This window comes from Triturus cristatus, chromosome 10, assembly GCF_964204655.1.
Source record: "Triturus cristatus chromosome 10, aTriCri1.1, whole genome shotgun sequence".
NCBI classification, from domain to species: Eukaryota; Metazoa; Chordata; class Amphibia; order Caudata; family Salamandridae; genus Triturus; species Triturus cristatus.
In genome coordinates, this window is record NC_140593.1 from 554483098 (window position 1) to 554508886 (window position 25789).

Here is a 25789-nt window from a genome sequence, read left to right on the forward strand (position 1 = left end):
CACTAGCCCACCCACGGGTGTGGTTACCTCAGGGTTACAAGCCCTGGGGAAACTGGTTTTGCAACTGGTTTCCCCTCTTTGCTCCTCTTGCCAGCCTGTGTACCTCAAAAATGGGACAGCCCTCCCTCTGGGTTCCCATATCTGCTCTTTGAAGCCTGCCTTTTGTGGCTAACACGTAAGTGGCTTCCTGCAGGAGGGAGGAGATACCTCCCTGGCCTGCAATCTCTCATTGTTCTCCTTCCTGAGAGTTGTTGGCACGTCTCTCCAGGAGGGCAGAAAGTTGTCTCATGGAGCAGGCTCCATGTGCTCATGGAATGCATAGGCTTTATAAAGGCAACAAAGTTGCAGCTTTGCTAAAGCTGCACACTGCAACAAGTTACATTTATTTCGACCTGAGCTACAAGTTGGGCTTAATGTAACAAGTTGTTTGATACCTTGGAGTGCTCACGTTGGTCTCACCATTCAGGAGTTAGCATAGCTTAGGGGTCAGCATGTAATCCTGTACCTGCCAATTGGACAACCAAGTCTTGCCCCAGTAAAACTGGGGATTTGCGTGTTTAACTACCAGGACATGTAAAGTACATGTCCTGCATGTGGCATATGCTGCACCCTGCCTTTAGGGCTCGGTAGGCCTGTCAAAGAGGTGACTTACACACCTGTCCTGGGGAAGTGCTCGCTTTGCAATTGCTTCAAATGGCAAAAGTCGGGCTTGTCGTGCACGACTGCTTTACCAGTCTTCAGTGGCGGACTGGGGGACTTGCTTTACTTGCGGGATTTCCAGGGTGGCTGCAAGCCCTAGAGTGCTCCTTTAACTTACATGCCCTGGGTACCAGAGTACCATTTACTAGGAACTTACAGGTAAGTTAGCCATTTCCAATTCAATTTAGCCAATTCGACATACACTTAACCCCTTAACTGCTGGGCCTTCCTCCCCCACCGCCCCCAGTGCCGAGTCCTTTTTTAGCTACTTGGGGTAGTTTGCGCTTAGGTCTTTAACTTTTTGACCACATAATGTATCCACACCAAATTTGCGTCCTTTTCTCCCAACATCATGGGGATTCTAAAGGTACCCAGGGTTTGTGGATTCTCCTGGAGGGTTCCCAGAAATTAGCCAAAATACAGGAATGTTTTTATTTTTGAAAAATGATTAAAAAAAGGCTACAGATGAAAGCGTTGTGGGGTTGTGGTGCTGAAATCACCATCTTCACAATTTTCAGGGACAAACACTTTTGTCAGAAAACAAAAATTTGTTACAGTTTTGTCATTTTTCTGTGACATAGCCTATTTTTGCTAATTATTGTGCTTTCAAACTCTTTCCAGTAAATGGTAGAAATGGGTATGAAAGCAATAATGGATCCTGGAAAGCTATACATTTTAGAAAAGTAGACAAAATTCTAAATTCATCAAGGGATCATTTGTGTAGATCCTTCAAGGTTTCTTTATTGAAACTAACCGTTGAATATAGGAAAAATTGAAAATTAGTTGAAAAAAAGACATTTGTGTCAACGTTTTCACGTGTAACTTATAATTACGACAGCTATTTGAAAGCAATATACCGTTACATCCGATGGACCTTTCTGGTTGTGGGGATATATAGGACTTGTAGGTTCACCAAGAACCCAACGAACCCAGAGCCAATAACTGAGCAGCGTCTTGCAGTCGTTTTTTATTATGTACCGAGTATATTGCAATTATTCTGGGAAAATGTATACATGGAATAATCGGTATGAAAGACACCTATGTATTTCTGAAATGGGAACAAATTATAGAGTTTAGAAACCGTAGATATTTGCACATTTCCGAAATTGGGAGTACCATACTAGCATATAGGTCATTTTTCAAAATGACTTCTTTTTTATACATTGTCTTTCATTTGGAAGGCAGAAATGCATCGAAAGTCAATGATAACAGTTGCTCTACAATTCTGTGGTACCCAAAGTCTCCCGATAAAAATGGTACCTCACTTGTGTGGGTAGGCCTAGTGCCCGCAACAGGAAATGGCTCAAAAGGCAACGTGGACACACTTCATTTTAACGGTGAAAACTGACATCTTTTTTTGTAAAGTGCCTAGCTGTAGATTTTGAACCATACCTCTGCCGGCACCTAGGGAAACCTATCAAACCTATACATTTTTGAAAACTAGACACCCAGGGGAATCCAGGATGGGGTGACTTGACTGGCTCTCACCAGGTTCTGTTACCCAGAATTCCTTGCAAACCTAAAAATTAGTCCAAAAAAACACATTTTCCTCACATTTCTGTGGTGGATAGTTCTGGAATCTGTGTGGATCAACAAAATTCCACCCACCCCGCGTTCCCCAAAGTCTTCCGAAACAAATGGTACCTCACTTGTGTGGGAGGCCCAAGTACCTCGACAGGCAAGGTCCCAAAACACATTGAGGCGACATCAAAATTGCCTATCAAAATACAACCTGGTTTTGCAAGGGGGGTCACCTGGGTATTTGGCCCTGTGCCCGGCGGCCAGCTAGGGAAACCTACCAAACCCACACATTTCTGAAAACTAGATACCCGGGGAATTCCAGGGAGGTATGGCTTGCATGGATCCCCCTCGATTTCTTACCCAGAATACCCTGCAAACCTCAAATTTAACTGAAAAAATCACTTTTTCCACACATTTTTGTGCTGGACAGTTGTGGCATCACCGGGCTGACACAAATTTCCTACCACCCAGCATTCCCCTAGGTCTCCCGATTAAAAATGGTGTCTCACTCATGTGCTTTTCAGGGCATGTTGGGTAAAAAAAAAACTGTGAGAGCCACACGAGTCATTCACCCTTGTACTTCCCCCCTTTGTCTACTACTCAAAAATGTGAAGGTTTGCCTAGGTGACAGCTGAGCTAGGGCACAAAGTTCCATGCTACCCATATTGAGAAAATAATGATTTCTAAATGGCCATTACACCGCCACAAATCTCAATCTAACACTAATTTGGTAAACTAATCCACCACTTACACTGGTTGGTTTTAGCACCTCCATAAACGCTGGCTTCAGAGCACAAATACTTATCAAAGTATATAAATATTGAAGCCAAGCTTCTGAAGGTGAGCCATGAAGCCACTTCACGGCACCAACCGCTTTATGGTCCCTTCACACGCCATTCACACACCACACACAAGACTTCCATACCACCAGCCACGCGCTCAAACAACCAAATCACTTGCACTCACACAAACATACCGACGCCATGCAAGGGCCCATCACATTCATATGCCACAAGACATAATGTTTGACTACATTTTACCACCTGTCAAGTCTCCCCCTCCTTCTTCCTGAACGTTACCGAACGCATGCAGAGTGAGCCTTTACTAATGGCTTCCAAGACAGCCACATGAGGCTCAAAAAGACATGTCTTTCATGGGCCTTTAGCGCACTCACTATGCTAAATCCATCTCCTTCCCGTTTGTGAATGCAAGTTGGGGGGTGTCCGAGTATCCTTGTAGGCCATATCTCAAACTAAGCGAGCATATCTACCTTTGAAACTAAGGCAAACATGCTGTAAGGTTTCAAAAGATAACATCATAAACTATAAAGAACGGATGAATGTGAAACACGGGTAGCCCATGACAACGTAGCATATGTCCAATTCACCGTTATGTACAGTGACTGTAATGCACTCATCATACAGCAAACTGACCATCTACTAAGTTCTAACGGAGGATGAACATGGCAAGCAGCATTGACCCTTTAGTACTATAGTAAATTCAGTGCGAGTGTGGCAGCAATGGATTTGAATCCATGGGTGAAGATGAAGTCATGACGTGTATCTATACTTCCTTTACTATCTGCCTTGTACCTTTGCAATATTCCTTGGAGAGCGCACCTACCATAAGCTGTTCTAACCCGTTTTCATGTCTGTCCTCATCAGAGTCCTAACTAATTCTGTCTAATTGTCAAGAGAGCAAAACCAAAGGGGATGATGGACGGAGTGTTGAACATTGCAAGCACTCACCCCCAGTCAACTGATCTGGATTTAATCCATCATCATTCTTTAGCTCACTCCGCCACCCCAGTTCAGACAAGTCCATATGCAAATCAGTCTGACCCTGTGCCTCATGGGAACAGTCCAGCCCGAACTGCCAAGCCATGTCTTCCCTGGACCGGCAACAAGCATTTTTGTAATTGTCAAGAGACCCTATACTAATGCCTTCCATCTCTAGTTACTTGAAGCATGAGTAAACATTACTGTCACATGTTATCAATGCTCTCACTGTGCTAAATCCAACTCCTTGCAGTTTTTGGATGCAAGTTGGTGGTGCCAAAGTATGCCGCAAAGTCATTCCTCGAGCTGAGCAAGCATATCTATCTTTGAAACTAAGGCAAACATGCTGGAAATTTTCAAAAGTTTTCTAAAGCTAACACCATAAACCATGAAGAACGGTTGAATGTGAAACATGGGTACTCCATGACAATGTGGCATATGTTCTGTCCACCAGTATGTGCAGCGTGGAGACTATAATACACTTATCAATTGTCGAACAGCACAACTGCCACGTTCTCAAAGCAGATAAAGTTGTTGAAGTCTATGATTTCCTGAAGTAGAGGAAGAAATATTCTGCAGCTGCTTGCGTAGTGAAGGAGTTGCCCACAGACAGTAGGTATCCATTCCCACCAATTGAAAGGTTTACCTATCGGCAGCTCCACCTCATTCAATTTCCTAGTATTTTGTTTTAGTGTGATACAACATAAAGCAAGTAGGAAAACAGAAGGCAGGCTTACTTGGGCACTGGGGACAGTAAACACGAGTCTCCTGCCCCTTTCCCTGCATCGAGCACACTTTACAACGACGACATGGTCGCTCCTTTTTGGGTGTTGCAGGAATTTGATCAGCAAAGTGTCGGTCCTGCAGCCTTGCCATGTCTTCCAGAACACATGAAGTGGAAGCTGCTGCTTCTGTAGCAGTGAGACTTTCAATCACAGACAACAAAGTCAAGGAAAGCCATTAGTCTTCCTGTGGTGGTCTCACGATAAATAACATGCGCATTGTATGTTGCCATCTGGATCAGGTGCGTAAACAGTTTCTTATACCAAGTGCGAGTTTTACGACTCGCATTGTATGGCTGAAGAACCTGGTCGTTCTTGTCCACCCCGCCCATGTACTTGTTGTAATCAAGTATACAGGTGGGCTTGTGGACTTTGGCCATCTGACCCCAAACCATGACAGGGGAAGTGCTCTCAGTATGAATTGTAGTGAGCACATACACCTCATGCCTATCTGAGAACTTGACTGCGAGCAGTTCGTTGGAACGCAACGCAGTGCTCTGGGATTTCTGGAGCTTCTTGCAAACAAGCTCCTGCGGGAATCCTTTGCGGCGACAACAAATTGTACCGCAAACCACGGTGCCAGCTTTGTAGAGCTCACTGAACAGCTCTACTCCTGTACAGAAATTGTCCACATAAAGGTTATAACCTTTGCGAAGTGGTGGCTGGACAAGCTCCCATACGATCTTTCCTGTGACCGCAAGCGAGGGAGGGCAACCTACAGGGTTAAGAGTTGTCCTTCCCTGTATACACACCCAAGCTGTACACATAGCCAGTCGAGCTCTCACACAGCATGTACAGCTTGATGCCATAGCGAGCGCGTTTGCTCGGAATGTACTGCCTAAACAGCAGCCACCCTTTATACAAGATCAAGGACTCATCAATGGCTATATTCTTTCCTGGAGTATAAACCTCTGGAAACCTGGCAGACAAATGTTCCACGACAGGCTGAATTTTGAACAACCTGTCATGGTCTGGATGGTCCCGAGGCAATGCAGCGGAATTGTCTGTGCCCAGGTATGGTGCGAAGATGGGGGTTGACCAAACCGTGCGAGTAGACCAGTAGGATAGCAAGGTTGGTTTATGCACAACCCCATCGCGGCATGCTGACGTCACAGATGGGTGGTAGGGGGTGCGGGGGGAGACCAGGAATGCCTTCAGTGTCTCCCCCGGGAAAAAAAAAAAAAAATCTCCTGTGCTTTTTACTGGCGGTTTAAAGGTGGGCCGCCATTGGCCGACGCATGCACCAAAGGGGTTAACGGTCAGGGCACTGAGCTCTGGTTAGCAGGTCCTAGTGCATTCTCAGTCGAAAAACCAGCAGAATCTGTTGAAAAACCTGAGGGTGACCATACAAAAAGGGACATTTCCTTACAAGTGCTAAATTCATTTGGGTGTAGCTAAAAAAAATGGCTCAAGGACTCATTTTAAGAGGAATTTAAAATCTAACTTAATGGTAACGTTGGACTTTATATTATTTTAGAACTGACACATTTAGGATGTTGTCATTTTCCTTCCCAAGTCAAAAGGCTTTCCTCTGTGTCCACCTGTCATCTGACCACTGATGACTCCCCAGTGGTGAAATGTGCATTGCTTCGAGACAGTGGACAAAAGGTCCTGGGAGCAGGGATGGGGACTCCTCCCTTGATGGGATGGCCATGGGTCTGTGCCCAGTCCCTTCCTAAACTTCAAAGAATGCCTTACTTGTCACTGGCATATGAACCTCACACCTAGGCCTGCTGCCGCTTTGTCTCACTAGTCAGGCTGGCAACAAACCCAGTGGGGTTAGTGGAATTGATTAGAATGGGTATCAATGTGGATCCCACAGACCTCTCCTCAGAACACTCCTGGTACTGTGAGGCATCAGATGAAGGACTGCCTTGCTGTCTGAGATGCCTGAAGGAAGACTGGACCTGTGTGGCTTGAACCCACGACCCCAGAAGTGACCCAAGGGCCAAATCAACAAATGTTGACTTGTGACATGCACGTAATGCTGTGTCAATATGGTATTTGTATGTAGTGGTGGTGCCCAAAAATGGCACAGGCTTCATAGGTGAAGGCTACTGGAGGACCAGAATGCATCACCCCAAACATGAAAATTGTAAGGACCAAGTTAAAGTCTCAGTAAAAAGAAAAAAAAATCACATAGCTGAGTAGGTATTCTGGAGAATCTTCAGAAAACTCAAGAACCGGCAGAGATTAAACAAATGACCTTACTCTAACAATGCCTCTTTGTTGCATTTATGATGAGACCCTTTCTGGACAAGGAGAAGATAAAGTTAATTATGAGGCTCTGCCAAAACAATGATCCACCTCCCAGTCTCCAAAACAAGAAGAGAACGTTATGATGTAGTTTTATCATAGCAAATTCTGCCCTGCCACTAAACTCCAATAATTTTATATTTTACGTTGGTCACCCTCTTAAGGTTACCCTTAGTGGGAGGATGTTAATACTTTACCAGGTGTCGCCTCAATATCCTCTTCAGCTAAGATGACCCTTTCAGTTTCTCTTCATGCATTTTCAAGGAGTAAGTCAATAAGGATTTAGACACAATCTGTTAGACAAATAATACATGTTCATGCATTAACCTCAGTTTGAAGGATTTTTTTTTTACAAATGAGAACACTTATTTAGTGACAGAACCATGTGTGACTTAAGAGAATGGGTATGAACATTCTGTACAGTTGTGCTCTCCACAGAGTTATAAGACAAATTTTTATCATGTTGTTTACTACATTCATAGCTGAAGAATGTCTGACTCTTACCGTTGCACTTGTATCCAGGATTGAATCCAGAGCAGGTTAAAACTACAAGCTCTCAATATGTCACTACATTAACACTAAGCATAAATTCGGAAAATGCCAGAAAAACTCATTAGCAGGAGCATAAACCATGGCTTTACGCATTCTGACAGTTCTTCCTTCTACATAAAAAATATATCAAAAGCAGTTGGAAATGTACTCCTTTACAATTAGGTCTACGTATAACATACACTTCCAGTTTTTTTTTTTTATTCACAAAGGATTCTAGGGGAGACCTTAGTGGTGACTTATATGTAAACATAAGGTAGTTTGATACTTTGGAAGTACCTGTAAATCCAAAATCGAATTTGCATATAAATTTAAGATAAAGGCTTTAAGATCACAGCAGGCACCACAGTAAAGCACACTTAAGTGCATTAAGTCTACTGGACCTCTAAACCTACATGCCCTATTATATACTAGGGACTTACAGCTAGGCTGTCGGCACCAATTATTATTACACCTAATTAGCATATCCTTTTAATCACAGCAATGGCCTTGGGCCTGGTAAGCAAGGCCCAGGGCGCAGTCAGTCCGTTACCACGGGTAGCAAGCAAAAACATAGGGGAGATCGGGGCAAAAAGGATGACTTTCTCACACACTGCATTCCATGCAAATAAGTAACACTTGGCATTGTGGAGATGCATGATGTGTACCCTCTCCATCCATATTACAGATGCGGCCATACAAGTTTATGCTGTAATTTAAAAGTACCCGGAGTGTACAATAAGCAGGCGCAAATGACTTTTGTGCCCCTAGGGCACATCCATAATCAGGCAGTTGGTGTCAGTGGGCTACAACGGGTTCAAGTCAGTACAGGCTTTAGTTTGATGAAAATACATTGTAATTGAAAAATCATGTGTTGAAGTTCAAATTCCAAAACAAATGTGCCCCTTCCTATTTCCCACAGTATTTCTGTATCCATATTTCTGTAGACTCCTTCGTTCCCTTCAAATTATTTTTTCTTATTATTTCTTGCTACTCTTTTATTTCTTCCACAGGTTCAAGGGTGAACCCAACGAGGCACTAAAATTTTTCAACAAGGCACGAAAAGACAGTGACTGGGGGGAACGTGCCATTTACAATATGGTTCAGATCTGCCTCAACCCAGACAATGAAATTGTGGGCGGTGAAGTGTTTGAAGAACTCGATGAAAACAAAAGGTAAATTTTGCTCTCACCATTAAGAATTATGGTTTTGATATACTTTAAAAATTGAATTTTTGTTTATTCTTGCTGTAATGTATTCACATAATCATTGGCAAAGAACGATGAACTTTCTAATAGTACATTCTCTATTAATTTTTTTAAAGCACTATTACTATGCAATTAAAGTTCTGTTTCCAAGTTAGGTAATACATTTTCTAATTTTGGACAGCTCATTGCTCTGGGCCATATGGAATCAAATTATTGATTCCAGTGACAATTCCATTGTCTTGTATAAAGTTGTCTTGCCATTTATGCCTTTCTGCTTGCTTCCACTTGAGAGAACTTGGACAAAAACTCCAGTTGCCATCCCAACCACCTTTCTCCCCTCTTAGGTCTGCCTCACCCTCACACACTACCCACGCTGAATTCTGCCTTCCATCCAACATCAACAGGGATTTTCTCAATAGATAACTTTACAGTGATTCACAGCAAAATTGTATTTGTCCATTCATGGCTTCTGTAACTGGTTAACATTTACCATCACTGGACCCGAGTGAAACAAGCATTTGCAATGCAATCGTTCTCGCCTTTGGGACCTTATATGTATTTAGCATGCAGCACATTAGCCTGGGTGCTGAAACATCTACTGTTCTTTACCATGGAGGGAAAGTAAGCACCAAACTGTGTGACACACTAGGTTTGGGAACACATGGAGAGAAATATTGCCTTTCAGCGGTAAAAATGGTATACTCCAAAGCTCTGTTTATGATATAAAATCAGGGCCTTCGTGGTCATATCACTGAAAATACAAGATTTGAAAAAATATTGTCTACGGGTGCTCGTGGAAGACAATTTCTGTGGACTGGAATCTTGGGAATGCTAAAGTCATTCTGGTATTTTACTGACGTCTGCTGGTCGTTTTCTATCAAAGTTAAATAGAGGTAGTTGCCATAAAAATAAAAACAAGCATTGGCATAGCCAATAGGTCTCGCCTTTGGGATCTTATAAGTGTTTTGTTATCCTTGGTGCAACAACATCAACTGTTGCATGGCTAAACACTTATAAGGTCCCAAAGGGAGACCTATTGGCTGTGCCAATGCTTGTTTAAAGTGTGGCGCTATGACCCAACGAGTGACAAAACAAGCCATTAGATTTAGCAGAGTAGTTCGGCATAACTTCAGAAGTGTACGCTAATGACTACTTGAAAATGCTTTCTTGAAGGAGTACTTTTTAATTGCCTTTGTCCACAAATGAGAGAAGGCCACTACCAAATAAAATAGCTACTCTTTCACAGTATTGAAATTTGTTCCACTGCCTCTTGTTCTGCTGAATATTTTATCAGCCATTACAAACAAAATAAGCATGCCATGCTGGGAGAGGAGTGTGCAAATGCACGTGCAGATAAAAGATTTAACATTTGGAATTGTTTTCTCCACCTCCTCGAGTAAGCGGTTTGAAGTTTCTGCACACAATCAATCAATCGTGCACACAGTCAAATAACAAAATGAGAACACAGACTTTCTCTGATTGTTTTATCTTCACCACCGTGGTTAACACAAAAGATTACATTTTTACGAGAGTCAGATATTACACCCTGCTGGAAACATAGGGTCTAGTTGTAGGTCAAGAAAAACAGAAAATCTTGCTGAATGGAGAATAGTTGGAAGCCAGTTTCAAATCTACAGCTTGTGTAAACATTGAGACGTCATATCAACATATAAGAAGGTCTTTGCAGTAAAAACAATCAAAGGCAGCACCTTGATACGAAGGAAAGGTTTCTCATTACCCACATTTTTAAAGGTGTACACACTATTTCTCAAACGTTGCAATCCATCACACTAAACCAGGATCCCCACCGAAACCAGAAGAACAGTCACCCAGGCCTTCGTCACCAGCCGACTGGACTACGGGAACGCCCTCTACGCTGGGACAACAACCAAACTCAAAAACCGTCTCCAGCGCATACAAAACACCTCTGCGCGACTCATCCTCAATATCCCTCGCCGCAGCCTCATCTCAACGCACCTAAGAAATCTCCACTGGCTCCCCGTCAACAAGAGGATCACGTTCAGACTGCTCACCCACGCACACAAAGCCCTCCACAACATGGGACCGAAATACCTCAACAGCCGTCTCACGTTCTACACCCCCACCCGCCAGCTCCGCTCCGCTCCACCAGCCACGCCCTCGCCATCGTCCCACGGATCCGCAGAGCCACCTCCGGAGGAAGATCCTTCTCCTACCTGGCAGCAAAGACCTGGAACTCCCTCTCCTCCCACCTTCGACTGACACAGGACCATCTCAGCTTCAGGAAGCACCTCAAGACCTGGCTCTTCGAGCAGTAGCGGCACCCCCCCCCCCCTCCCAGCGCCTTGAGACCCTAACGGGTGAGTAGCGTGCTCTATAAATATCTTGATTGATTGACTAAGGTCCGAGGTTCACTCGGAGACCTCAAAACAACCCTAAAGTTGGTAGTGGCATTAGCAACAATTTGGTGCCGGTGGAATTCTGGTATCAATGCTCCATCTACCTGCTAAGAAGCCATATTGGTAGGGATGGGGTACACTTTGCGTGGTAGCCTGAACAGTGATCTACCTAGAACTCTTATGCATGCCAGAGCACACCGCTTTTCCAAGTATTCTTTCATTTTCTGAAAAGAACGTAAAAGATCTCGTCTTTAGAATAATTGACAGTTCACAGCCAGTAGGTTAGACTTCCGTAGTCAAGCTCAGTAGGGCAAGTTGGTAAAATAAACTGAAAACATTAAGAAAGTAATTCTATTTTATCACATACGTCCCCTTCTGAAAATTAATTCCTTGAGTGAAGGCACACCCACTGTTTGTGTTCCAAAGGAAAAAAAAATCTTTGACACCACTTTAACAAAGTGGGTTTTTTATCCGTATTGATGCATCCCTAACGACATTGCATAAAAAGATTGCTTATGTTTTAAGCCATACATTCGTTCTGCATAATCTTGTATTGAGGTTAGAAGCAGCCCTATATTATCCAAATGCAGGGCTTTAAGTGGGATTAAAAAAAAAACTCGAGGGTCTTTCAAAGGGGTGTGGCCGATGTAATTAAGAGCGTGGGTTAAATGCAGGTAAGCTGAAAATCTATGCTTCGCTTAGTGTGCCACCCCACTGGTATTTTGTTACTTCTGTCGTTAAATCCAGATATATAATTCAGCAAACATTACACTTACAACAAGCCAGTACTATTTGCTTTGTCATTGGCGGTTAGTTGCATAAGATAAATAAGCAACAACCATTCCTTCGTAGAATATCATACTGAAAATGCTTCAGTTCTGAAATGGTGGCACTGTGAAAGAACTATAACAAGTCTCTTTGAAGTTACATTAAAAGGCAGTGAAGGGTGGCACGGCTGATTTAAGATCTATTTTTTTCATGGTGAGGGCAAAAAGGGAGAGCCCGATGGGGACCCGTCTCGGCACCTGCTTTTAAGAACTGCCGGTGTTGAGCACCGGCAAGACCAGGCCCACTCAAAGCCCTGTCCAAGTGCAATATCCCACAGTTAAAGCATGTGAGGCTGTGACGTCAGACGCTGCCACTAGCCTCTCTGGAGAGAAATTGAATGAAATAAAAAAAAATTTCGGTGCGCAATGGAGTTTTCTTCCTGTAACAGCGTCTAGTTCATTCCTTCGGTTTCAGAGTTTAGTATACTAATGCAAACAGGACTGTCTGGATGGCTGACCGTGTATCTCCACAAATGGCCTCCTCGGCGCCACAGAACAGGAAATGCATCTTAAAAAGGCAGGTACAGCTGGAGAAAGAAAGCCGCTGGCTCAGCCATGTAGAAATACGCCTGCTGTCACTTCTAGCCCCTGAAAGGGGTCAATGCAGTGGATACCCCTCGACATAAAACTCCTGCGCTTTCACATTTTAATGACACATCCGCCTATTTATTGTTAGACACGCAAAGTCACAGTTGACTGTGCACATCCGCACCACTGGTCCTTTTGGAAAGGAGGTTATCAATCCTGAACAGCCGAACTGCAAGCTTCTTAAGAATCTTTGTAATGCAAGACTGGGGTCCGTTCTACAGACATGTTCACATGATGAACCTTTAGGAAAACTCACACGCTTTGCCTTGTAGCCAAAACTCTTGATTACGTTGTCTGTACTGACTGGTGATCAAAGGATGATTACTCCAAAATGTGCTTCGGGTGATAGTGTAAAAAAAACAAGTGTGCGCGCCTCGCGCTGAAAGTAAAAAAAAAAAAAAGAGGATGAGGGGAGAGAGGAGGGGTCCTGCGCCTGTTTCCCTTGCGAGAGCGAGCAGGAACCATCTGTTAATTACAAACAGATGGTTTCAAAGCTGGCTCTCGCAAGGGAATCGCCAAACGTGCAATTGAAAGCAATGCAAAGCGTGCACGTTTTTGGCAGAAAAAGGGAATCGATTTCTAAATGTCTCTTCCTAAGCAGCGCATGTGTGCTGCGTAGGCGAGACCTAAAAAGAAGGTCCTTCAGCAGAAATCAATTCTGGTATTTTACTGACCTCTACTGGTCATTTTCTATCAAGACAGTTAAATAGAGGCAGTTGAACAGAAAAAAGTCCATAAGAGGAAACAGACAAGTCCTAGGGCTGATCTCCAGAGCCCACAAAATGTATAAACGTATATATTAAAGTATATACAGGAGGTCTCGAATGCTAGACCTAAAAGGGCAAGATGGAAAAGTCAGGAGTTTATCCTTGCAACTTTTAATCCTAAGGGAGATCAACTTTTGTGTTTTACAAAACTACGATAGTAGAAGTTTTCAAAGTACTTGCATCTGTAACGTTTATGCATGCAGAATTTCAACCTGGTCTAAAATTCTGCATGCATTAATGTGAAACAAATGTGTGTTAGAACTTCTAAATGTATTCTTGTTTCTCTATGTGCAACGACATTTTCGTGATGAAGTAACTTCTTGCCCTCGACCCCCATTAAGTTAATTTATTTTGGAGAGGTTTCCTTCCTGCTCCTACTATTAATCCTGCCCTACACAGAAGTAAATTTGCAAACTTTTCCAGACTGGGATTCTATTTGCAAAGAGTATGTGAATACTCAAACTTACAAGTTTTTTAGTGTTCAGGTAGACCTTCTAGATCGCTAACAAATCTATATTTGTGAATGCAGATAATTCAATTTAGGGCAGAATTTCCGAATTTGCAAATTCATCTTGTGAGGCCAAAGTTCTACCAATCGTGAATTATAAATCAGATTAGGATATTGTCTTTGTAAATGCATTCGGAATTGCACCTAATTTTATAGTAAGTGCGCATTTAACTTTTGAATTTGGTCCATCCTGTTCAGTGCGAACTTTGCCATCGACCTGTACAGGAAACGATGTTTATTTCAAGTCTCTCTTCAGATGAAAAAATGTGGTTGAACATAGCTGTTCAAATAGGTATTCTTGGCTATCAACTTAAAACATGTGCAGAAACACTCGTGCTTGGAGTGACAGCAAGGTTTTGGTGTGAGTTTCTCTAAATATATTAGGTTGGATAATGGGGACATGTTGTAATTTTCAGATGCCTTTCTTTGTCACTCAATAGTCATTCCTCCTTCCAGGTTTGTGAATCAAATGCACAGGGGGTAGCTGTTCAATTTGTAATATTTAAGGGATGTTCAACTCAATTATAGTTATTTGTGCAGTTTATGAAAACATTACAAATTCAGCATATAAACAATTATAAAATATGCAACATTCTTAAAATTGTCTGTCATTTGAATTTTTTGTATTTTTAGTTGAGCCTACTGCTCTAAATATAAGGTTTTGCCTGTGATTTGAATGTGTTGAATCTAAATATCTAAAGTGTGTGGTGTTTTCAATTGAAAAAAGGCACCATCCATTTAAATAGTTTTGGGTGCCTTTTCTCGGGTAAAGTATAGTTCACAGAATGAGGAGGATGTTTCACGTTGGTTTATTTATTTTGCATGAGTATGTGCTGCATGTCGGAACAACCATTGGCAAAGGCAAAAGGCCTGGGCTTAATGTGATAATTTAGAGACATGTAGAAATGAATATGTGAAAGAAACACGTTAGTTATAGATGCCTTACCTTAGAATTACCCCCAGGTGTCAGACTGGATCCAGAAAGCTTTTTCGTCAGCTGTACCTCTGCGTGTCAGAAGGTGGCATTGGTCGGCTCCACGTTCGTCGTTGGCGTCGTGGTCACTGGGATGACGTCGCAGTAGCTACTTAAACGCTGCCCTTGCGTGCTGATGTTTTTCCGCGCCAGCCAGCGCAGATCCAGAGAGAGAGGTACCTCCAGTCACTTTTTGACTGACTTTTATACGACTATTGTCGACGTCTTTTTTTTTTATTTTTTATTTTTTTTATTTGAGTCTACGACTCCTGGTGCACGAGGGATGCTTGCTTTCAAGGCCTGCGGATCCTGTCCTCGACTGATGTCGGTTACGGATCCGCACTGCGTGTGCCTCTTTTGCCTGGAGCGTGACCACGACCCCAAGTCGTGCTCCAACTGCCGGTTGATGGCGCCAAAGACTTTGCAGGAGCAGTCACGAAAGCTGCTTGAGCGCCGGCGGTCGGCTCTGCAGTGTTTGAGGTCCCAGTCGCGGGGGAGGTTGAGTGACTGGTCACGGTCCATCACCACTCATCCAAGTCTTTGAAGTCTTCGCACTCGGATCGGGTTAGTCGAAGCACAAAAAAGTCGAAGAAGCATAGTCGCTCTTTGACTTCTCCCTATCGGTCGGCTGACGCAACGAGGGATGCGGGCTTCCCTCCCTTTCCAGGACCCGGTGCGACTCCCGCCCAACTTCGTACGTTCTACAAAGCAATGCATGCCATCTTTGTGCGACCCAAATCCGCCGGTGTGCATTCGGTCCCTGCGGACTTGGTTGGGGGGGGGGGCCTGGGCCTTCTCTGCTGTCTGCTCCGGCCACAGCACCGCAAGCCTTGGATCCATGCCGGTTGACCTCATTACACCTCCATCGGCGCCGCTTCCTCCGGCACTGCAACTGATGCAGGTCATGTCCCCGGCCGGCGTCGACCCCGGCCTCCATCCCGAAGTGGGCCCGGAGCCGGACCGGCGTCATCCAACGCCGGATCTGGCGCCGAAAGGCGTTTTTGTGCCCCTGTTCACTCCTGGGGTCCCTTTTTGGCCAGATTGGCAACCTGAGCAGGACTGGGGAGAGGAACTGGGGGATGTCAGTGGTCTTGACACATCTCCTGACCTTGGCATGTTGTCTCCTCCTACCGTGGCTACGGAGGAGGGAGCGTTGTACGCAGTGGTGTTGCTGAGAGCGGCAGAGGACCTCGAGCTTTCAATGGTGGCGGTCAGGACTAACCTCCTGAGGTGCCTCAGCCAGCAGCGAGCTCTTTGGAGCCCCTGCTGCTGTTTAATGAGGCTCTTCCCAAAGTCCTTTTGGGCACGTGGTCCAGGCCCAACACTGGGGCTCCCATGGATAGGATGATTGCGCAACGCCACCGCCCTGCTCCGGGCGACCCCACTTTCCTCTCCCAACACCTCACCCCGGAGAGCTTGGTGGTCCAAGCCTCCACTTCCAAGAGCGCATTCCCTACAGCTCCACCAGAAAGGGAATCCAAGAAGCTGGACCATCTTGGGAAGAACATATCCTTTTCCGCCAGCTTGGGACTACGGTCGGTAAACACAGCATGTCTATTGGGGGATGTATGACGTTACAACGCATGCTGTTACAACGCATGCTGTTACAGCGAAAGTTTTACAACGCGAGTGCATTGACAACGCAGGACATTACAACGCAAGTCTTTACATCGACTTGCACTAGATGGCGTGCTAACATTAAAAAAGTGTAATTTACTATTCCAACTCCAGTCCACGTAACAGTAGGGAAGGTGTTGGGATAGTAAACTACACTATTTTTAATGTTAGCACGCCATCTAGTGCAAGTCGATGTAAAGACTTGCGTTGTAATGTCCTGCGTTGTCAATGCACTCGCGTTGTAACAGTTTTGTTGTAATGGTAGTGCGTTGTAAAAGTTGTGTTGTAAAGGTTGTTCCCCCTATTGGGCTGTTATTCCCAGTCTGTGTGGGATACGGTTGCATCCCGCACAGAGCCACAGGCCGCAGCAAGTTTTCCAACCTTCGCGCAGCCGGGGACGTGGGAACCAACGCTGTGGTTCAGGGGGCCAGCGGGTGGGCCAGTTCACCAACCCCCCCTCTGCAGTAGCCTCCAAACCCTCCTAGTCCGACCTTTCAGGCCCATCAAACGCCAGTGGGCGGCAGGATTTGCCATCACCCCCACCACTGGCGCACCATTCCGTCGGACAGGTAGGTTTTGCAAATAGTCCGAAGGGGCTACTCCCTTCCATTCGAGGCTACCCCTCCAGCTATGCCACCTCAATACCACCGCTTGTTGGAGGATCACCTGACACTACTCCAACAGGAAGTTTTGGCTCTCTCGGCCAAGGGAGCCATCGATCGCGTTCCTGCCGAAGAAGTAGGTCATGGTTGCTATTCCCACTACTTTCTGGTACCTAAGAAGGACAAGGGCCTGTGTCCAATCTTGGATCTCGGAAGGAGAAGTTCAAGATGTTGATGCTCGCGCTTATTTTCACATCCCCGTCCTGCCGGCCCACTGGCGTTACCTGCGGTTCACGGTAGGCCACGAGCATTTTGAGTTTACCGTGTTCCCCTTTGGCCTTACCAACGCCCCTTGGGTTTTCACGAAAGTGATGGCGGTGGTCGCAGTTAATATGCGCGGATCAGGGATTCCAGTCTTCCCCCTATCTCGACGACTGGCTGTTGAAGTCGGGCTCGCCCCAGGCAGTAGTCTCCCACCTCCAGACTACGGCCGACCTCCATTCGCTGGGGTTCTCCATCAATGTGCCAAAGTCACATCTGATGCCCTCTCAGATGCTTCTCTTCATCGGAGCGGTTCTGGACAGGACGCAGTTTCGGGTTTATCCTCCTGAGCAGCGAGTCTGGGATACTCGGGCTGTGATTCCGATCTTTCAGCCTCTATCCTGGGTTTCGGTCTGAATGACCCTTAGGCTGCTGGGCCTCATGGCCTCCTGCATCCTGCTGGTCGATCATGCCAGGTGGCATATGCTGGCTCTGCAGTGGGACCTGAAGCTTCAGTGGGTGCAGCATCAGGGGAATCTGTCTGATTGCATCCAGATCTTGGAGGGCACTGCTCGACAGTTGCAGTGGTGGCTCATGAACCAGGATTGGGTCAACGGCAGATCCCTCTCCCTTCCCCAACCAGACCCCACGGTGGTGACAGACGTGTCCCTTCTGGGATGCTGCGGCCACATGGGAGAGGCGGAGAGCAGAGGCCTCTGGTCTCCGGCGGAGTCCAGGCTCCACATCAACCTTCTGGAGCTTCGGGAGATTCATCTTGCAGTCAAGGCATTCCTTCCCTCTGTCCGGGGAAGAGTAGTGCAGGTGTTCACGGACAACACCACCACCATGTGGTACTGCATCAAACTGGGTGGGTGGGGTCGTGGACCCTGTGCAGGAGGCCCTCTGCCTCTGGACATGGCTGGAACATCAGTGCATATCCCTGGTGGTTCAACACCTGGCAGGTTCCCTGTACGCCAGGGCGGACGAACTCAGCCACAGGTGCATTATGGATCGCAAATGGCGTCTTCACTCGGAGGTGGTGCAAGGTCTCTCAACAGTGGGGAGGGCCTTGGTTAGATCTATTCGCCACCGAAGAGAATGCACAATATCAGCAATTCTGTGCGTTGGAATTTCCAAGGAGGCGCACTCTAGGCGACGCTTTTCGTCGCGATTGGAGTTGTGGTCTGTTGTACGTCTTTCCGCCAATACCACTTCTGCCCAGAGGTCTGAAGCAGATCAGGCGCGATCGGGCCCAAATCATTCTTGTGGCTCCGGATTGGGCACGAAGAGTCTTGTATCCTGAGCTGCTCAACATTGCCATCGATCCTCTGATCAGACTGCCTCTTCAGGAGGATCTTCTGTCGCAGCAGCAGGGGATGGTCCTCCACACAAACCTGTCCAGCCTCCACCTCCATGCATGGAGATTGAGCAGCGGCAGTTGACGTCTTTTGACCTGCCTCCCGAAGTTTGCAATGTAATCTTGCCAGGCAGGCGTCCCTCCACTAAGACGGTATATGCCTGCTGGTGGAACAAGTTTGTGGTATGGTGCACAGCAAAGGCTGTGGATCCCCTTTCTGCCCCTCTTTCTGAAGTTCTCTTGTTACTTATTTCTTTAGCCCAGCAGGGCTCCGCTCTGGGCACTATCAAAGGCTATCTTTTGGCCATCTCTGCCTTCCTTCGGCTTTCCGATCAGCCTTCTCTTTTCAAGTCCCCGGTTGTTAATTGATTCTTTAAAGGCATAACTCATCTCTTTCCTCCTATTCCCTTCATTATGCCTCAGTGGGACTTGAATCTTGTTTTAACCTATTTAATGTGCGCTCACTTTGAGCTGCTTTTCAACTGTCCTTTTAGACTCTTAACTCTTAAGACTGCATTCTTGGTGGCCATCACTTCTGCCAGAAGGGTGAGTGAGCGAGCGAGCTCCAGGCTCTTTCCTCCAAACCCCCTTTCATGTCTGTCCATCCGGACAAGGTGGTTCACAGGACCCATCCATCCTTCCTTCCTTCCTAAGGTTGTCACTGCCTTTCACATCGGGCAGATCATCACTTTGCTCACCTTCTTTCAGCCTCCGCATCCTTCGAAAGAGGAAAAGAAGCTCCACCGTCTGGACCCAAAACGTATGGTTTCTTTCTATCTGGATCGCACAAAACCTTTCCGGGTGGATAACCAACTCTTTGTTGGTTACATGGGTGCCAAGGAAGGTCGGGCCGTACACAAGCGCACCATTTCTAGATGGGTCGATTTGTGTATTAAAGCATGCTATTCTCTGGCTAAAAAGGAGCCTTCAGTGGGGCTACGCGCCCATTCAACCAGGGTCGACGGCATCCACTACTGCCTTGGGAAGGGGAGTTCTTCTACATGACATCTGTCAGGCAGCTACGTGGGCATCACTGCACACGTTTACAAAACACTACTGTCTGGACAGCCAAGTCCGGAGTGACTGCTTCTTTGGCCGTACTGTTCTCCAGACCCTCCACCGGGGTTGGTATTGCTGGGGCATCTATTCTAAGGTAAGGTATCTATAACTAACGTGTTTCTTTCAGATGAACAAGTTACTTGCCTTCGGTAACGATATATCTGTAAGAAACATTAGTTAGTTATAGATTCCTTCCCGCCCATCCTCCCGATTCTGCGAACTGATTTCTAGCATTAAGGATATCCTTTCAGGGCCCTAGTTTTGTGCACCAGTGATCGGTGTCGTGCATGGCTCTGCGTTTCTGGCTCAGAAAGTAGTGTACAGAACTGAAGTTAGCGCGTGAGGGCGGCATCTAAGTACCTACTGCAAAGTCATTTTGGCGACCACGACGTCAACGACTAACGTGGAGCCGACCGACGCTACCTTCCGACGCTCAGAGGTACTGCTGACAAAAACGTTCCGGATCCAGTTAGACGCCTGAGGCTAATTCTAAGGTAAGGAATCTATAACTAACTAATGTTTCTTACAGATCTATTGTTACCGAAGTTAAGTAACTTGTTCTTTCATGCAATAGCACATTAATGCTTGGTAGTGCTTCTGGCGGTGTGGTATTGATGGTGGTTTATGTGGTTGTATTGGTAACCGTATTGTTATTGTAGAACTTGGTAATTGATGTGCTGACGGTATTGGTGGTGGTATTGGTGATCATATTAGTATTGGTTGTTGAGACGGTGGTGGTGGTAGTATTGGTCGTTGTATTGTTGGTTGTGGTGCCTTGTGGTGAATGTATTGGTGATGGAAAGATATACTAAACTGGCAGTAGAAAGAGATGAGAGAGAAATACTCACCTTACCTGATGTACAATGTGATTGACAATGTCTTACCGCTGACGCATGTGACTGACAGGGCCGACCTAAAGCCGGCTCTACATATTTGGTAAGCAGTAGGTCTTGCAGGCAGCCTCACTGTCTGTCTTTTTACTCTGTCTCTAAGTTCGCCTATTCAGAATGGTTGTAACAAATTAAGATTTAACCTTTGATTTCCTATGGTTACAGGACATTCAGCAATAAAATAGTGTAAGCAAATTCATACAACCCGGTGTATGCCGAACGCCTTGTTAAATGGATTGAAATGATTTCCAATACTTGGTTCAACAGACCATTTCTAGCTCTCAAATCCAGAGAACGAAAACCTTTTCAAAGCTGATAATGAAGAAGCAATTATAGGTGCCTGGAGATCTTAAATATATAAACGTTAAATAATTGTAAAACTTTATAGAGATTGCTAACAACCTCACAGATCCTTTCAAGCAGGATGAAAACCGATATCGGCCTCTGTAAATTGGCCTTTCTCTTCCTTCCTCTTCAAGTTAGGTCTGTTGCTGGTTTCATTGGTCATCTCTAGGAACATGGATGCCAGAATTGCTGCTTAAATAGCAGTCATCTTTAATTAGTGAATTTATCTGCTGCTGCGATTGCTGTAGCCAGGAGTATGTAGCAGTCTAAGCAGCAAAGTACTGCATCCTCCTTTCATTCCCTAATTTTAACAATACTTATTATTGCATCTGGTAAATATTCATATTCTGTAGCATTTCTTTTTTTATAAGTACTGTTCACCAAACTTTACAGATGTCAGACAGTAGACCACTCATCAGAGTAAGGGTGCACACTATGAGTTTAGCATTATTTACACCCTACGAGGGTGGTGAAGTGGTGAAAATTATGAGTTGTGTGGAGTTTGTCGGACCTGGTAATTACCCTGTCATTTTTCGCAGTTTCATATTGGTAAGTCAAAATGGGGGAAAACACTCAGTTATACAAATTTCAGTGCACTAAGCACTGAAGGCTGTATGTCATTCTCCATTGCGAAGGACTTAATTCGTAATATGAGATGTTTCTTGCACCCGATAAATATCTAACGAATATATGACGTTACTTCGCATGTGTTTAGTACGCATGCCATTACTACGCGGTCGTTAGTTCGGAACAACGAATTGCATTAGGGGGTGCTGGATGTTGGAATAGTATAATTTACTATTCCAACTCCAGTCTATGCGGACACTAGGGAAGGTGTTGGATTTTAAATCCAACACCTTCCCCCCCCCCCAACGCAAGTCGCTGTTCCGACTTGCTTAGGAAAGATATGCAAACTAAAAACACGTGCGTACTAACGTCCGCGTAGTAATGGCATGCGAAGTAACGCATGCTAAGTAAACGCCGTTTACCCCCGAAATACCATCAAACCTGTGTTGCAACAGTTTTTTTCCTGTGAGAAAAGCCCTATGACTACTGTATGTTTTGCATTTGTGTACCTAAATAAGCATCAATGCAAATATTAGGAACAAATATTTTGGTTATGGTATAACTAAACACCTGTGAATTTGCCAGCGATGGTAATGGTTACTACTTGTCCTACACCCAAATGCCAGGCTGCTTTGTGTTAGTTTTACTTTCAGCGCATTGTAGTTCTGTTTATATCCATAACCAAAACTGGACAAACCCAGAGGGTTTTTAGACGATGACCATGAAGCTGTTTTTTTTTGTGTTGAAATGTTTTTGTTTCAAAATAGCATGGTTAGCTTAAAAAATTGGAGCATGGTCACAACCGTGAGTTTGTGACCATTCAGAAACTGCTCTCTGAACTTTCCCCACCGTGGAAATGGTCAGAGATGTACTCCTGTCAAAGATAGCAGATACCAGAGTGGGCAAGAGAACAGACAGACCCAGACTTTGTGGGGAATTGGGGAAAGGGTTTCTCCCGGGGAATTTTTTTTTTCCAGTGGAGGAAAGTAAAATATTAGAAAAGAAAAATAATGCCTTTTCAGGAGGGTGCTGTATTTCCGCAATACAGAGATATACTAGGCTTACAATTGTGGCTTTTTTTGCGTGGAGAAGGTGGGGTTGATGGGTGGCGAGGTGTGCGCAAGAGGTGCTAAAGCAAAGATCAAGCACAGCTTGCGGCGTTGATTTTCCCTTTTTCTTATTCACTCCTTTTGTCTCCCATAAGAATGTATGTCTTCTCTACTTTATCCTATATTCCTAAACAAGGATATCGCACCTTTCCCTCTCCTGCACAATAATGCTTAGGTGAGTCATTAAAGCATCCGGCTTGTACATGCTGCCTAGCTGTAAACATCTATGTTATGAATATTTTCACTTTTTACAGAAACGTTTGTGTAATATTAGGTTATTACCAAGTATGGAGAACTTTCCAAGTCATAGACTTGGTGCTAAAATCGGAACATTTACATCTCAAGAAAAGGGCAAACACAAGGAGATGATGGACGGAGCGCTGAAACTTTTCAGACACTTAACCCCAGTCACAGATCTGGGTTGAATCCATCATCGTTCTTTAGCTCACTTCGCCACCCCAGTTCAGAACCAGCCATATGCAAATCAGTCTTGACCTTGTGCTTCATGGGAACAGTCCAGCAAGCATCCTATGACTGGTTTCGGAGTAATACCCCATATCAGCCAGGCTATCTTGAATCCAGTGGCAAAGTGGGCCAGGGACCCATGTCTGGGCATACTCTGCCAACTTAGGGCAAACAAAGAAAACACAAGGAGATGATGGACGGAGCGCTGAAACTTTTCAGACACTTAACCCCAGTCACAGATCTGGGTTGAATCCATCATCGATCTTAAGCTCACTTCGCCATCGCTGCAAGACATGCTGTATTCAGGTATGGCATTGAAGCTCCGCCCATATTTTTCATTGACTTGCATCATTTTCCTTTGTAAATGTTGGCTTTGGATTTGTTAATAAGCGTATTAGTCCCTCCTAAGTACCTCCCAGTCTTCTGCTGTTACCTACCATGAGGACTTGCCCTTTTACATGTGTCCTAACTTGGGAGCTTTCATTAGCAGGTCGGAGAAATATTTACTTAATTAATGTACACAGGACTCCTGGGACTTCAGCAATGGCCGCTGCTTCCAGTTAAACAGACTTGGCATTTGCTTGTTTACTTTGAATTGGTCTGCACCATTTGTTCCAGATTCCCCAGTTTCAATTTATTTTCGTAGGAGTTTAATTTTATTTATTTAGAATGGGATTATTTTTGTAGTGCTGACAGACTCAAACCTGTTCCCCAGGCACAAGGTTGGCAGCTCTGTAAATAAGCTGCGCCACATCGGTAGCTTCCAAATCAAATGTGGCTGCTTCTTTGTATTAGCAGCGCACCGTGCCGCTTTCACTTTGACAAAGGATTCCGCCCCACGCAGCACTCACGTGACGCTGGAACTTGTTTTGAGATGGTGGCGCTTGTGGCGATCTTGTTGTGGCAACGCCTGATTTGCGGCCTGGTGGTACGAAGACACAAATCACAGACACTCACACTGGTAGCCTAGTATGGGCCGGAAGTCCCGTGCGACCTCCGCCCGTTTATTTATGCTCTCTGGCCACGCCTGGCCAGAGAGTGTTGCAAAGTAAGGGTGCTCTTCCAGGCAATAGGGCAGTGGAGTGGGATAACAACTAGACTCATCCCATTCCATCCCAAATCAGTGTTCACAACGGTTTTAACAATGAATCAAAATGCAAAGTCTGCCAGTCTCTGGTTCGGCCTAGGGTTGGACCTTAGGCTGTACCGGCATTGTGTACTTCGCTGACTTCTCACCGGGCTGGCTGCCGGTGGTGTTCCTATGGTATTGTGGTGTTCGTCATCCTCTGTTGTGACAGTTCCGGGAACTGGGCATTGGGTGTTGTCAGGTCGTGGGGACGTGCTGCCCCTCACCGTGCCTTAATCCTCTGGTTCACCGGGGTATTCCAGATCAGCATCGTCCGGCTGTACTCCTTTAAACCAAGAAATGTTCCGGGTGATGGTCTCTCCTCCTTTCTTGGCAGTAATGGCTGTCCCGTTGATCTTTAGTACTGTCCACAGCCCAGGCTCATATGCTGTGTGGAATTTCCTCCCGCTGCAGCGGTGACGCACTAGGACGGTGCATCCAGGTGCTAGAACTCTTGGTCGTGCTCTTCTCCGGCTGCTAGCTTTGTCGTTGTTGGCTCTCCGTCGAATTTGTGTCTCGACAGGGTTATATGGCTCAGGTGCCCAGTTATCAGCCACTGGGATGGTTTATCTCCGAGGACCGGCTAACATTAGGGCCCACGGTGACCTTTGTGTAGTGCAGTGTGGGGTACTGCAATATTCCCTAAAAAATCTGTGAAGCACCATTTCAGGGTCAGATTGCTCAGCTATTGATAATACGAAGAATTTTATTTAGTGTCAGCATAAACCGTTCGCCATTGGCCTGAGGCCATTGTGGGGTGATGCGGTGATGTTTGATTCCCAGGTGTTTTAGCAGTTCTTTAAACTCCCCCCCCCCCCCCTCCCCCTTTGGAACAGAGTTCCATTATCAGTCTTTACAACCTGAGGCAGGCCGAAAGGAGCGAACGCTTTTTCGAGGACTGGCTGTAGATGGTTGAAAGATGTGGACGGTATGACCTCTGCAATAGGATACTTCGTGTAGCTGTCGACTGGGACAGCGGTGACCCTTCCGTCTGGAAAGCTCCCGAAATCTAGGCTCACCCATGACCACGGGGCTGGCGCTGGATCTTCCGTTATCAATGGGGCTGGTACTTCCAGGTTGCTGGTAAGCTGGCAGGCCCGGCAATTTCTCACAATGGTGTCTACCGCTGCTTCTCAGCCTCAGAACCACACTTTTTCTCACATTCGTGACTTCATTCTCATGGTACCTTGATGGCCCTCGTGTGCTAGGACTGTTGCTCGTTCCTGGAGACCTACAGGGATGACGATCCGGGACCCCCGTAACACAACGCCGCTGTCAGCTGTGCTTAGTTCGTCGTGGACTCACCACATCTTCCCCAGCTGGATACGGTCTGGTTCGTTCCATCCAGCGATACCCTGGAGGAAACCTTCCCAGGATCCTCTGCGTATGGCTGAGAGTACCTTTTGAAGGACTGCATCGTTGTCTGTTTCCGTCTTTATTTCCTCTACCGTGAGAGCTTGTGGACAGGCCCATTGAGACAGCATGCAAACATATTCTTCGGTGCGTTGGTCTTGTCGGGTATCCCCCGGGAACCCGTCTAACGGGTGCCAAGACAGTAAGTCCACAGGCTTCTTGGCT

The 25789-nt window shown here is 45.6% G+C and overlaps 1 protein-coding gene across 1 annotated transcript in view; it reads left to right on the forward strand.

The window, feature by feature from the left end:
• The window catches only part of LOC146789712 (tetratricopeptide repeat protein 21B-like), a 459544-nt gene that overhangs the window by 280481 nt on the left and 153274 nt on the right, over positions 1–25789 (forward strand). Inside the window, exon 19 of the mRNA XM_085631181.1 lies at positions 8578–8739. Coding sequence (XP_085487307.1) covers positions 8578–8739 — 162 coding nt within the window. The remainder of the gene's footprint in view (positions 1–8577; positions 8740–25789) is intronic.